Source organism: Macaca nemestrina, chromosome 15 (assembly GCF_043159975.1).
Source record: "Macaca nemestrina isolate mMacNem1 chromosome 15, mMacNem.hap1, whole genome shotgun sequence".
Taxonomy (NCBI): Eukaryota; Metazoa; Chordata; class Mammalia; order Primates; family Cercopithecidae; genus Macaca; species Macaca nemestrina.
This window is the reverse complement of record NC_092139.1, coordinates 105,745,093-105,758,115: the sequence shown is the minus strand read 5'-3', so window position 1 is coordinate 105,758,115 and position 13,023 is coordinate 105,745,093. Positions and strand designations below refer to the sequence as shown.

At 61.4% G+C, this 13,023-nt stretch overlaps 2 protein-coding genes and 1 long non-coding RNA gene across 5 annotated transcripts in view; 2 read left to right on the top strand and 1 right to left on the bottom strand.

Annotated features, from left to right (window-relative positions):
- The window catches only part of LOC105464458 (BAR/IMD domain containing adaptor protein 2 like 2), a 30,958-nt gene extending 26,476 nt beyond the window's left edge, over nt 1–4,482 (top strand). For all 3 annotated transcript variants that reach the window (XM_011712404.2, XM_011712402.3, XM_011712405.3), the window contains 6 exons: nt 160–295; nt 427–643; nt 2,130–2,270; nt 2,923–3,130; nt 3,637–3,683; nt 4,002–4,482. In XM_011712404.2, the coding sequence (XP_011710706.2) occupies nt 160–295; nt 427–643; nt 2,130–2,270; nt 2,923–3,130; nt 3,637–3,683; nt 4,002–4,077 (825 nt within the window). In that variant the 3' untranslated portion in view covers nt 4,078–4,482. The remainder of the gene's footprint in view (nt 1–159; nt 296–426; nt 644–2,129; nt 2,271–2,922; nt 3,131–3,636; nt 3,684–4,001) is intronic.
- Nucleotides 4,483–4,484: 2 nt separating this feature from the next.
- On the bottom strand, nt 4,485–6,552 carry LOC105464457 (uncharacterized). The gene is made up of 2 exons (XR_011614155.1): nt 6,183–6,552; nt 4,485–6,028 (listed from the first exon to the last, which is right to left on the bottom strand). It is a non-coding gene; the product is annotated as an uncharacterized lncRNA (long non-coding RNA).
- LOC105464456 (solute carrier family 16 member 8) lies at nt 6,494–11,836 on the top strand. The gene is made up of 4 exons (XM_011712401.3): nt 6,494–6,707; nt 7,322–7,465; nt 7,675–8,514; nt 11,268–11,836. Exons 1-4 carry the CDS (start codon nt 6,494–6,496, stop codon nt 11,582–11,584), a joined length of 1,515 nt encoding a protein of 504 aa, XP_011710703.1. The 3' UTR covers nt 11,585–11,836.
- Nucleotides 11,837–13,023: the final 1,187 nt, after the last annotated feature.

Sequence of the window (13,023 nt, the reverse complement as noted above, 5' to 3'; positions counted from 1 at the left end):
CGCGTTCTCGGCTCCCCCCGCGTTCTCCGCGCCCCCGTGGTGGCCCGGCCGCCGCCTCCAGAACCCCTACGCCGACGCCTGGGACTGGGGGTGGGGGCTGGACTAGGGCGCGGCCCCCGCCCTCCCCGCCCCACCCTCCCCTGCCCGTCTCCCCCGCAGTCCCCGAGGCCCCTGGGAGAGTTCAGCTCCCCCCGCAGCCGGCACGGCTCCGGCTCCTACGGCCCAGAGCCCAGTGCGAGGCCCGCGTCCCAGCTGGAGCCAGACCGCCGCTCCCTGCCCCGCACGCCGTCGGCCTGTGAGTGGCCCCGCCCCGGGGCGGCAGGAGGGCCGGGAGAGGTGCGGGGGTGGGGCTGCAGCAGGAGGGATCGAGGGCAGACGCCAGGGAGAACTTCCCGCCCACGTGCCGCCGCGCTCTCCTGCCCGCAGCCTCGCTCTACAGCGGCAGCACCCAAAGCTCACGCTCCAACTCCTTCGGCGAGCGCCCGGGCGGCGGCGGGGGCGCCAGGAGGGTCCGCGCCCTGGTCTCTCACTCAGAGGGCGCCAACCACACGCTGCTGCGCTTCTCCGCCGGGGACGTGGTGGAGGTGCTGGTGCCCGAGGCCCAGAATGGCTGGCTCTACGGCAAGCTGGAGGGCTCGTCCGCGTGAGTGGGAGCCTTGGAGGGGCCGGGGGTTGGTTGAGAAGAAGGCCCTGGGGGCCGGGGACCCGCTGGACTGAGGCTTCCCTGGCCTCCCCTGGAGGCCTCGGACAATGCTGCTCTCCTCCCGCCCCCCACACTCTGCCCCAGCTTCCTCATTCATTCAGTGAGAGTGGGAAGAGTCGCCTTACCAAGTTCAGGATGACGGCCCTTGAGAGGGGGCAGAGGATGGGGGATGGGCGGGTTCTTCCAAAAGTGTAGAAATGGCAGAAATCCTATTGCTTGAGCACCTACTGTGTGCCTGCCTCTGGGAGGAGGCTGTGTCCCCTCTGCAGAGTCAGCCCTGGAACTCTGATGCAGGGGGCTGGGCTAGGAGTAGGGCCTGAAATGTGCTCACCTCTTTGCAGTCACTCTCAGTGGAAATCCTTAAAGCACCTAAACCGGGCTGTTTTGACACTTGGTGTGGAGGAAGAGTTGGGGAGTTTCATACAGTGAGGGCGCCAGAAAGCCCGGAGGACAGCAGACCTGGCAGCTAGCAAAGGGAATGGATGGGCACCACTGTCCTGCAGGGGAAAACGGGGCAGATGGGGCTGGCTGGAGCCAGGCAGTGCCCCCTCGGGGCTTCATGGGCAGGGGAGTGTGCTGCAGGAATGCATGCACGGGCAGAGCGGGTGGTGGCTGCCCGCACCAGCCCACGGGTGGATGCGTGGTCCTGTGCTTAGTAGATGGTGGACAGGTGGATGGGTGGACCAGCGGATGGGCATGTGGGTAGGTGGAGCGTGTGCAAGTGGATGGGCATAAAATGGGAGGGTCACTGACTGGGTGGTTGGCGACATGGGAGGATGCGCGGATGTGGGGGACAGACACTGATGGGTGACTGGAGAGGTGTGAGTGGCGAGGGGGTGCTGGATGGATTCGTGGCTACACAGGGGATGGAGTACAGACAGGTGAGTGGGGGATGGGTGATGCGTGGAGGGGCTCATAGTTAGGCTCCAAGGTCCATAGCTGGGCAGGTGACCACAGGGACAGGAACAGAAGGGGGTCAGTGGGGAGAGAGATGACTGAGAACACTAACGACACGGACACCTGCTGCTGGGGTACCTGCTTCACAGACCCACAGCAGAGGATGGTGTGCCGCAGACGCCCCCGGGACCTGAGGATAAAACCTTCTAGACCGAAGCTGTCAGACCCTCCTGGGATGTTCTGGGAATGTCATTATCCATCCTTGACTCACATAGCCTGTTACGGAAAAGCATGGCATGTTTTATCATCCATAGGCACTAGCAGGTGAAAACAGAAGTAAACATACGGAATTGATTCTAGTCTGTCAGTTTGAGGTGAAGTAGCTTCCAGAGACCCTGAGGGGAGGATAGTAGCTTCCAGAGACCCTGAGGGGAGGATAGTAGCTTCCGGCAACCCTGAGGGGAGGATGTCTTCTTTTGGTCATTGTCCCCGGACCTGGCTTGAAGGACCCTCTGCCTCTGCCCCACAGGAGCGGCTGGTTCCCCGAGGCCTACGTGAAGGCTCTGGAGGAGGGGCCTGTGAATCCCATGACCCCCGTGACCCCCATGACCTCCATGTCCCCCATGACCCCCATGATGCCTGTGAAGCCTGGGAACGAGCTGCCTTCCAGGTACCTGAGTCATCAGGGGTGGGGCGGGGATGGGGCGGGGACAGGGGCGGGGCGGGGGTGAGGACTACGGCGAGGGCGCCACTGCCCAGCGGAGAGGATCTGCTAGGTACAGGCTTGTTTGTTTTGAGACAGTCTCACCTTGTCACCCAGGCTGGAGTGCAGTGGCGCCGTCTCGGCTCACTGCAACCTCCACCTCCCCACATTCAAGCGATTCTCCTGCCTGAACCTCCCGAGTAGGGACTACAGGCTCACACTACCACACCTGGCTACCTTTTGTATTTTTAGTAGAGACAGGGTTTCTCCATGTTGGCCAGGCTGGTCTTGAACTCCTGACCTCAGGTGATCCACCCACCTCGGCCTCCCAAAGTGCTGGGATTACAGGCATGAGCCACTGCACCCAGGTGGCAAGGTGCAGTCTTGAGTGGGCCCAGTCCCCTTCAGCCCCTGGAGAACCCCTCTCTCTGCCCTGAAGGTCACTGCATCCATCCCTCTGCCTCCCCTCAGGACCTCCCTCCAGTCAACAGTCTCCTTTCAGGCAGGTACAGGGAGGAAGCTGTGGGATCCCTCCTTCCTAGGGTGCCCCAGCCACTGGCAGGACAAGGGATTGGACAGGCCCCAACCCCCTTCCTTCCCCTCCTTTCTCTGGACTTAGGTCCTACCCACTCCGGGGCAGCCATAGCCTCGATGACCTCCTGGATCGGCCGGGCAACTCCACAGCACCCTCAGAGTACTGGGATGGCCAGTCCCGCTCCCGTATCCCAAGCCGGGTGCCGAGCCGTGCCCCGAGCCCTGCACCTCCGCCCTTGCCCAGCAGCCGCCGAGGCAGCATGGGCAGCACAGGGACTGCCACTGACGTCAAGGTGAGCCCTCGCCCGCCCTCTCCTGGGGCCTCCAGTGGGCAAGGAGGCAGGAGAGCAGGGACCCCGAGGCTCTATCACTGGCTGTCTGGTAGGGGACCCGCCCACCTGGCCTCAGTCTGTTCCTCAGTGCATGGAGGGGTGGTGTGGGGCTGAGTCCGGGCTGAAGGGGAAGACCAGGGTCCTAGAGCAGAATGTGACCTGGGGCTGGCCCGCAAGACGGGGCTGGGGGAGGCCAGGGAGATCATCTACCCATGGAGCCACCTCAGTCTTATTACGGGGGCATGGTTAGTCCTCGGAGGTGGTGCTCTGGCCCAGGGATTTCTCACTTCTGCAACCCACAGAATTCTGGGCTTCAGAACCTCAGGGTCTCATTTCCCAGGAGCCTTGCATGGCAGGGGCTCTCTGGCCCAGTCCTCTGCCCTATGGGCATGGGAGAGGGAGGGGAGGGGCAAGGGATTGCTTGCCGCTCTCCCCACCAAACCAGCCCTTCCCCACCCCCACTGCAGAAACTGATGTCCTCAGAGCAGTACCCGCCACAGGAGCTCTTCCCAAGGTGAGTCCTCAAACGGGGCCGAACAGTGAGGGGGGTGGCAGGTGTGGCAGCACACACTTGTAATCCCAGCTACTAGGGAGACTAGGGGGGAGGATCTCTTGACTCCAACAGTTCAACACCAGCTTGGGCAACACCGTGGGACCCCATCTCTAAAAACAAAACAAAACAAAACAAAAAAATAGATGAAGTGGGGCAAGGAGTGGATGGAGACCAAATAGGAGCAGGAGGCGGGACCCGGCTCAGTTGCCCAGCTGCCTTCCTGAGCCACGGCCAGGTGGGGATCATCTGCCCTTCTCACCCCGTCCTCTCCTCCTGCAGGGGCACAAATCCTTTTGCTACCGTCAAGCTTCGTCCCACCATCACCAATGACCGCTCAGCACCCCTCATCCGCTGAGGCGGGGTCCGAGGTCATACCCGCCAGCACACCTGCCCAGGGGCTGTTCAGAGCTGGCAGTGGCAGTGACAGCAGCAACAGCAGCGGATACCAGAAGCAGGGCGCTGAGACCAGGGGTGGCTGCCCTTCCCCAGACCACCCCGGCAGCCTGAGCAGCTCCAAAGCACTGGCTTGGGGTCCAAGACCTTCGAAGTAAAGCAGGCGGAATGGGGGGACAGGACGATTTCTCCCCCTCCAGGGGCCCCAGGACTCTCCCTGGGGGGCCTACCTCTTGCCCCCCAACCTCTTTTCTCCTTTTCTGCCCCCGTGGGGAGGAGCCCCTTGTACCTGCTCCGTGTCCCACACATGCCCTCTCTGTACATCTTTTGTAAATGATGAGAAATAAAAGAAGTGGACACAAAGTGATGTGGCAGCAGGATTGGTGGTGTCTTATTTGGGGGACAGGGCAGGGGGTGAGGGATGGAGACTCCCCCATTGGAGAATGGGGTCCAGAGGGTACTGAGGTCCTGGCCATTCCCCGGGAGGCTATCTCACTCCCAGCCCCTCGTTTGGAGAACCCTTCAGGGCTACCCCAAAGCCCTGGCACTGCAGCCCCCATCTCCACCCACTCTCATTTTGATGTGTGGGTTTCATAGGAAGTAGTGGCTGCTCAGGTCAGGGGAGGGTTGGCAGTGGCCAAGGGCTGGGACCACCAGCAAGTTGCCCTCAGGCGGCCTGGACACAGCACTCTTTGTTCTGGCCCCTCCCCACCCCCACATCCCCAGGCACAGGCATGGATTAGCTTCATCCTGGAGAAAGCCGCCAGCCCCTCCTGGAATGTGGCCTGGGGCGGGGGGTCGGGCGGGGGCAGATGAGGCACTGAGGTGATTAGAACCGTTGGGGTCTCTTCAGGGCAGGGCTGTGCTCCGAGCACCAGACTAGGACCCCCTGGGCAGGGTCTCTGTGTCTGCGACCCCAGGCTCCAGGAGGCAGAGGGATTTCTCTTCCTCCCTCCTGGACTTTCCGGACAGGGAGCCCACCGTGGAGCCCCAGCCTGGTCTGGGGCTCCCAGTCTCTTCTCCCCTCCTGGGCAAAAGCCTCTTAGCAGGGGTGTGGTGTGGTGGGGGCACACACTCTAAGCTCCAGGCCTGGGGGAGGGAGCGTCAGGCGGGAGTCCGCCAGAAGCTCAGCCCAGGCTGGTGGGAAGTTGGAGTGTCTGGCAGACCCCATCCGGGTAAGCTTCACCCGGAGCTGCCGCGGACAGCTGCAGGGACAGCAGCCCCTCCCTGCAGGCCTCAGGAGACGTGAGGCTGGACCCCACAAACCCACGAGGCAGGCTCAGGTGAGTGTGATGTGAGGGCTGCCTGGGATCACTCTCCTGTCTCCACCTTCAAGTGGAGAGACAAGAGAACAACAGGCAGGAAAAGCCACGACCTGGTCCTAGTGGAGGAGGGGCAGAGTCCCAGATACCCTGGGGGTGGTGGCACTGCCCAGTGTCAGGAGGGACACTCCAGGCAGGAGGGGAGGAGGCTATCCCCAGCCCCGGGCTCCGGGCTCCTGCCTCTGAGTACACCCTCCTCATCTGTTAGGGGAGCACTTGTAGCTGCTGTGAGGGCCCTGGGGGGAGCCCCAGGAATGAGACAGGCTTTGGAGCCATTCTTTGCATACAGAGGGTTTGAGGTTTGGAGGGCAAAAGGCCACTCTCCCAGTGCTGCTAAGGTTCCTACCTGTCTGGCAGAAGCCAGAGACCTGACTCCTCTCCCGCAAGATTCCCAGCTGGCCTGGGGGTGATCAATCACCCATCTCACATCGGAGGAAACTGAGGTTCGGAGAGGGGAGGCGACCGGCCCAAGTCAGGGAGGGAATCCATGGCTGAGCTGGGAAGCATGGGAACTCAGCTCCCCTGGCTGATATCTGTTGAAAGTGGCTTTTGTCCCCTTCATGTTCTAATGACAATAGTCATTTGTGATCACTAAGAAATATTAAGAACATGGCGCAAGGCTAAAAAGGAAAATCTTCACGCACACGGCCCTTTGCAGCTGGCATCTGCCCCTCTGCTGTTTGTTCCGTTGTCCCGAGACCCTCACGCATACTTTGGTACTGGTCGCCCACCTCCAGGCACACACCTGCTCCACTTCCCGATGCCTTCCACCTGAGGTCCTGAGGGGCCAGCAGTGTTCTCCAGAGGGAGCCTGCTGAGGTGCAGAGTCAGGTGGGACCCCTCATCCTACCCTCATCCTTCAGCGCCCTTTGCAGGAGAAGGAGACTTGGGGTGAGATTCCTACCTCCGTTTCCCCTTTTGGTTCCCAGACCTGAGCCACGCTCACGTGGGTAGCCCTGTGCCTCAGTTTCCCCATGCTTCATCTCCATTCCCCTCCTCTAGGCTTCTGGCCCAGCCACAACCTCTTGTCCCCGCCCCCTCCCAACAGAGGCAGCCATGGGCGCTGGCGGCCCCCGGCGGGGCGAGGGCCCCCCAGACGGCGGCTGGGGCTGGGTGGTGCTGGGTGCCTGCTTCGTGGTCACTGGCTTCGCCTACGGCTTCCCCAAAGCCGTGAGCGTCTTCTTCCGGGCGCTCATGCGCGACTTCGGCGCCGGCTACAGCGACACGGCCTGGGTGTCCTCCATCATGCTGGCCATGCTCTACGGCACGGGTCAGTGTCCCCGCCCAGCTCTCCGCCTCCTCAGGACCCCTGGGACCCGGAACCAGGAGACACCCGACCCCCTGAGCATCCCCCTGACCGTCGGGGCGGCCCCCGAAGTCCAGAAAGAGGGGAAGAGAGGGCAGGAGGGGGGACAGCGGCCAGAGGCGGGGCCGGCCTAGGGGACTGCCCTGTGAGCTCAGAGGGACCCTTCCGAGATCTACACCTGCTCATTGTAGAGGCGGGAAAGCTGAGATCTACAGAAGCACTCCCCATCCCCGCAGCACTGACCTGTTAGGTGGGGGGCTTGCTGGAGTTCCCATCCTGGGAGGCGGGGCTGCGGAGGAATCCCAGGCTGTGCCAGGGCAGGACTTGGAGGCTGTGAAGGTTATAGGGGTGTGGAAGTCCCCGCTCTGCTTGGGGTTTGGGTTCTCAGGAGGGGTGGGGATAGGGTGCTCTGGGCTTTGCCCTCGCAGGCTGCTGTCTCTTTGGCCTGTCCCCTCCAAGCTGTGTGACCTTGGCCAGACAATGCCCTCCTCTCTGGGTCCCTGAGCCGGAGGTGACCTTATTCCTTAGAGGACTCAAGCCATCCCGGGACCCGGGTGGTGACCCTGCCCTGCCCACAGGTCCCGTGTCCAGCATCCTCGTGACCCGCTTTGGCTGTCGCCCGGTGATGCTGGCGGGTGGGCTGCTGGCTTCCGCGGGCATGATCCTAGCTTCCTTTGCCACGCGCCTCCTGGAGCTCTACCTGACCGCTGGGGTGCTCACAGGTGAGGGCCCCCTGGTCTCCTCCCCTCTGGTTTGGGGGTCGGGGGTTCTTGCTGCAAGATCTGCCCTCGGTTTCCCTATGTGGGACAGTCTTCGAAGTCCTTCGGCTGGGTTCTTGGATCTGCTGGGTTCCCGGGCCTGGCCCCTCCCTCCTGCGGGGGCCAGGGAGGGGCTCCCTGGGGACCCCGGCACAGCGCCGCCTCGCCCGCAGGCCTGGGCCTGGCCCTCAACTTCCAGCCGTCGCTCATCATGCTGGGGCTGTACTTCGAGCGGCGGCGGCCTCTGGCCAACGGGCTGGCGGCGGCGGGCAGCCCCGTGTTCCTGTCCGCGCTGTCGCCGCTCGGCCAGCAGCTGCTGGAGCGCTTCGGCTGGCGCGGCGGCTTCCTGCTGCTCGGCGGGCTCCTGCTGCACTGCTGCGCCTGCGGGGCTGTCATGAGGCCGCCGCCCGGGCCGGGCCCGCGACCGCGGAGGGACAGCGCCGGCGACCGCGCGGGGGACGCTCCGGGCGAGGCGGAGGCGGACGGCGCGGGGCCGCAGTTGAGCGAGGCAACCCCCAGGACCCGGCCCCGCCGGCGCCTGCTGGACTTGGCAGTGTGCACCGACCGCGCCTTCGCCGTGTACGCCGTCACCAAGTTCCTGATGGCGCTCGGGCTCTTCGTCCCCGCCATCCTGCTGGTGAACTACGCCAAGGACGCGGGCGTGCCAGACACCGACGCCGCCTTTCTGCTGTCCATCGTGGGCTTCGTGGACATCGTGGCGCGGCCGGCGTGCGGCGCCCTGGCGGGCCTGGCGCGTCTGCGACCGCACGTCCCGTATCTCTTCAGCCTGGCCCTGCTGGCCAATGGGCTCACGGACCTGAGCAGCGCACGCGCGCGCTCCTACGGCGCCCTCGTCGCCTTCTGCATCGCCTTCGGCCTCTCCTACGGCATGGTGGGCGCGCTGCAGTTCGAGGTGCTCATGGCGGCTGTGGGCGCGCCCCGCTTCCCCAGTGCGCTGGGCCTGGTGTTGCTCTTGGAGGCCGTGGCCGTGCTTATCGGACCGCCCTCTGCCGGTGCGCCCCGAGGGAAGAGGGGGTGGCGAGCCTAGTGCCCCTTAGACCGAGGGAAGCTCTCTCCCCGCCCCCGCCCCCCGTCTCAGATGGAACTTCCAGGGATGAGGGGAATGGGCAGCAGTGTGGGTGGACTCCCCGTCATGGCCAGTTAGTCCCTCCTCCAAGCCGGACCACCCGCTCTGGGTGAGGACAGAAAAGCCGAGGAAGGTGCGGGAAATAAAGCAACACTGATAGCTGGCCAGGTCTGCCATCCCAAGTAGTTGGCACAAGGCCATCTGAAGCGCAAGTGCTTATTCTCATTTTGCAGATGAGGAAACTGAGGCACAGAGGCTTAGCGCAAGTTGCAGCCCCAGAATGAGAGCTTCAGTGTACCTAATGCTAAATGCCCACGCCTTTAGATTGGTGCATCTAGAATGGTGACTGGAATGGGGACAGTATCTTTGGGAAACTGGTGTTGGGACCAGAAACAGAGTGGGGGTGCTCAGCGGGCAGATGGGGAGAAGGAGAAGCACTGGTGTCTTTGACTGTGCAGATGGCCTGCTGGCACTTGTCACCGTCACCCTTAGGAAGTCATCGTCATGAGGGTGGTCAGGAAAGGCTTCCTGGAAGATCCCCCAGGTGAAGGCACAGCATGGATGGGCAGGGTTTGTTAGGGGGAACAGCATCCTTATGGAAGCAAGGCAGGAACCAAAACTGGAAAGGTGGGAGTGGGGAACACGAGGGTCTTCCCGGGCTGTCAAGTTACCTTGAAACAGCAGGGAGACTGCCTTTGAGTCCCAGAGGCCAGAGGGCTGTGGGATGGTGCAGTAATGGGGGAGGACACCTTGCAGGGGGCACAGGCTACACTGAGATGGGGTGAGCTGCCCGTCCTTCCTTCAGGGCTGGCTAACCGAGTGCCCTCACTGAGCTCCGTCATCCCACCTGACCCAGTGAGACGGGCAAAGCCCCTAAGCCAGTGTGTGGGCAGCCCACAGAATCAGCCTGTCCAGGGCTCAAGGAACTGTCTTCCATTTCTTGTGTGAATCTGGGTGGATCTGAGGGGCAGAGGAGGTGTGTGGGGTGAGGAGAATGACCTAGAGAGAGGGTGGAACGCACAGACAAACCACACTTTAGGGGGAAATATTTGCAATTAAGAGATTTTTCTGGTCGGGTGTAGTGGCTCATGCCTGTAATCCCAACACTTTGGGAGGCTGAGGCCAGACATGGCAAAACCCTGTCTCTACCAAAAAAAAAAAAAAAAAAAATTTGCTGGGGTGTGTTGGCATGCACCTCTGGTTCCAGCTATTCAGGAGGCCGAAGTGGGAGAATGGCTTGAGCCCAGGAGGTGGAGGTTGCAGTGAGCCAAGATGGCACCACTACATTCCAGCCTGGGGAATGGTGCAAGACCCTGTCTCAAAAGAATAAGAAAATTCCGGCCGGGCGCGGTGGCTCAAGCCTGTAATCCCAGCACTTTGGGAGGCCGAGACGGGTGGATCACGAGGTCAGGAGATCGAGACCATCCTGGCTAACACGGTGAAACCCCGTCTCTACTAAGAAATACAAAAAAAACTAGCCGGGCGAGGTGGTGGGCGCCTGTAGTCCCAGCTACTCGGGAGGCTGAGGCCGGAGAATGGCGTGAACCCGGGAGGCGGAGCTTGCAGTGAGCTGAGATCCGGCCACTGCACTCTAGCCTGGGCTACAGAGCGAGACACCGTCTCAAAAAAAAAAAAAAAAAAAAAAAAAGAATAAGAAAATTCCTGAGGCCAGGTGCAATGGTTCACACCTGTAATCCTAGCACTTTGAGAGGCCAAGTTGGGAGGATCCCTTGAGCTCAGGAGTTCAAGATCAGCCTGGGCAACAGAGCAAGACCCCATCTCTAAAAATCCATAATAAAAGAGAGAGAGACAGCCAGGCGCGGTTGCTCACGCCTGTAATCCCAGCACTTTGGGAGGCTGAGGCAGGTGGATCACCTGAGGTTGGGAGTTCGAGATTAGCCTGACCAACATGGAGAAACCCTGTCTTTACTAAAAATACAAAATTGGCCGGGCGTGGTGGCACATGCCTGTAATCCCAGCTACTAGGGAGGCTGAGGCAGGAGAATTGCTTGAACCTGGGAGGAGGAAGTTGCAGTGAGCCGAAATCGTGCCATTGCACTCTAGCCTGGGCAACAAGAGTGAAACTCTGTCTCAAAAAAAAAAAAAAAAAGAGAGACTTTCCTAAGTTTGAAAGTAATATGTACAAGTGATAGAAGCCTTGAGAAATAAAGAAGGAAACAAGTCACTGGCCCGCAAGCCCCGCCTGTGCTGATGATGGCTGGGTCTGCAGTGCTCATGGGCCTCCTGGGACAAAAGGGTGGGAGGACTAAGTCAAGCCCCTGAGGACCGGGGCATTTACATATGGCAACAGCAAGAGGTGGAGGCCCCCAGGAGAGCAGAGCTAAGCCCATGGCCCCTCCCCACTCCCACCCCAGATGCCCCACTGCCAAGCAAGTCACAGGACACTTGTGGGGCTTGAATCAGTGGGAGGAGGGGACGCCTCACCAAAAGCCCAATATCACTTAGTCAATTGAGGTCCAGGGACAGCAAGTGACATTTTTAAGGTTTCAAATGTCAGAACCCACATAGGGTTTTACATTTGTAGGAATAAAGAGTGGGCATGTGTGTGTCACCTATGAGCCTCACCAAGTCAGTGGCACCACCCTTGACCTGAGAGTGCAGGGAAGTGAGGGGGGACCCCGCAGGACCTTACCTCTTCCACCTTCTCCCCGTCCCCAGGCCGCCTGGTGGATGCATTGAAGAACTACGAGATCATCTTCTACCTGGCAGGCTCCGAGGTGGCCCTGGCCGGGGTCTTCATGGCTGTCGCCACCAACTGCTGCCTGCGTTGTGCTAAAGCTGCCCCAGCAGGCCCAGGCACTGAGGGTGGGGCCAGTGACACTGAGGATGCTGAGGCTGAAGGGGACTCTGAGCCCCTGCCTGTCGTCGCAGAGGAACCTGGCAACCTGGAGGCCCTGGAGGTGCTGAGCGCCCAGGGCGAGCCCACAGAACCAGAAACAGAGGCAAGGCCGAGGCTGGCTGCCGAGTCTGTGTAACTCAGGGTGCATCTGGGTGGGGTGGCCCAGTGACTTGGGAACACAGCTTCTTGTCTCAGAGGGCCTGGTACACTGGGAGGCTGGTCTGGGGTGGTCACTCCCGGGGTCCACGTCTGGGCTCCAGTTGATCCCCTGGGTGTTTGGGAACTGCCTCCCTCATCTGTGCCCCAAGTTCCACCAGGCTGTGCCCCATTGCCAGTGAAGCCGCTATGAAGCAACAGGAAACTGTTGATAAAGCTCAGCTGAACGACAGAAGGTTCTGTTCCTGCGCCTCTGCCCAGGCTCCGGCTGCCACCTGAGTTGGGGGTCGGGGTGGCAGGAGGGAGTCTGGGAGGTCTCTCCAGGCCCCTGAAGCCGGCTTCTAGGTGGGCAGTGTTGGGAGGAAGCCTCAGAGATTGATGAAGAGACCCATCGTTCCCAGGTGTAGACACAAGGGGCTGGGTGGGCACAGGGCTCAGGGGCACGGGGCTGGGTGGGCACAGTGCCTGGCTCCTGCCCAGCCCCACTGCTCAGAGCTGTTTGCTGAAGCCCCCCTCACTGGCGTCTGCCTTTTCCAGTGGAGGGGATGAGGGGTTGGCAGCAACTAGGGCTCAAGGTTGGGGGCTGCTTGCAGGCGGGGGGCCCGAGGGGTCTTAGAGGGCTCAAACAAAGTCCCAGGGTCAGGGTCAGTTTGAATCCCAGCCCGGCTGCTTTCTTTGTTCACTGTAGGCTGAGCAAACGACTCTGTCCCTGGGGTCCTGGGGGGGTCGGGGGGGGACCAGGTGCTCAGTAACAACATGGGCCCTGCTGCCTTCCACTAGGTGGCCATGTCCCCTCACCTTCCCAGAGGGCATCTCTCCCCCTAGAGGATAAACTTGGGTGTCCAGGGCCAGGGGCTTTTGCTCTGGACACTGTGCTGGCAGCCAGGTCATCCGCTGATCCCAGCACCTGCCTTCTCCCCACGGAGTGTCCCACATCTCCCTCGCACTTTGACATCTGACCTCCTGCACTTGGATCCAGGTGCACAAATCTGGCAAGACGCGATCTATTCCCTCTACGCATTTATCCTCCTCCCATACATCACACCCCCCCTTTCTTTGCCTCCCTCTGAATCATCAGCGTGGTGAACAGGCCCCTGCAGAGGAAGCCACCTTCCCTCCGCAAACTCCCCTTGCCTTCCAGCCCAGTCCATAGTGACCCCTCCCCACTGGTCCCTGCTGGCCCTCATATTCCATCCAGGCCCCAGGAAGGTCTGGGGAGCCTCACAGATGCCTGGCCAGCTTCTGCTTATACAGCCTATGGCTTCCCCTGTGCCACTAGAGCAGCGACTACGTTTGACTTTATTTATTTTATTTTATTTATTGAAACGGAGTCTCGCTCTGTTGCCCAGGCTGGAGTGCAGTGGCACAAGCTTGGCTCACTGCAAGCTCCGCCTCCCAGGTTCACACCATTCTCCTGCC

What these genes read in the sequence shown, in the direction of transcription:
- LOC105464456 (XM_011712401.3), top strand. Translation starts at nt 6,494, where the DNA reads ATGGGCGCTGGCGGCCCCCGGCGGGGCGAGGGCCCCCCAGACGGCGGC. An exon ending in GGCCATGCTCTACGGCACGG is followed by an intron (nt 6,708 to 7,321) that starts GTCAGTGTCCCC and finishes CCCTGCCCACAG; the next exon opens with GTCCCGTGTCCAGCATCCTC. An exon ending in GACCGCTGGGGTGCTCACAG is followed by an intron (nt 7,466 to 7,674) that starts GTGAGGGCCCCC and finishes CCTCGCCCGCAG; the next exon opens with GCCTGGGCCTGGCCCTCAAC.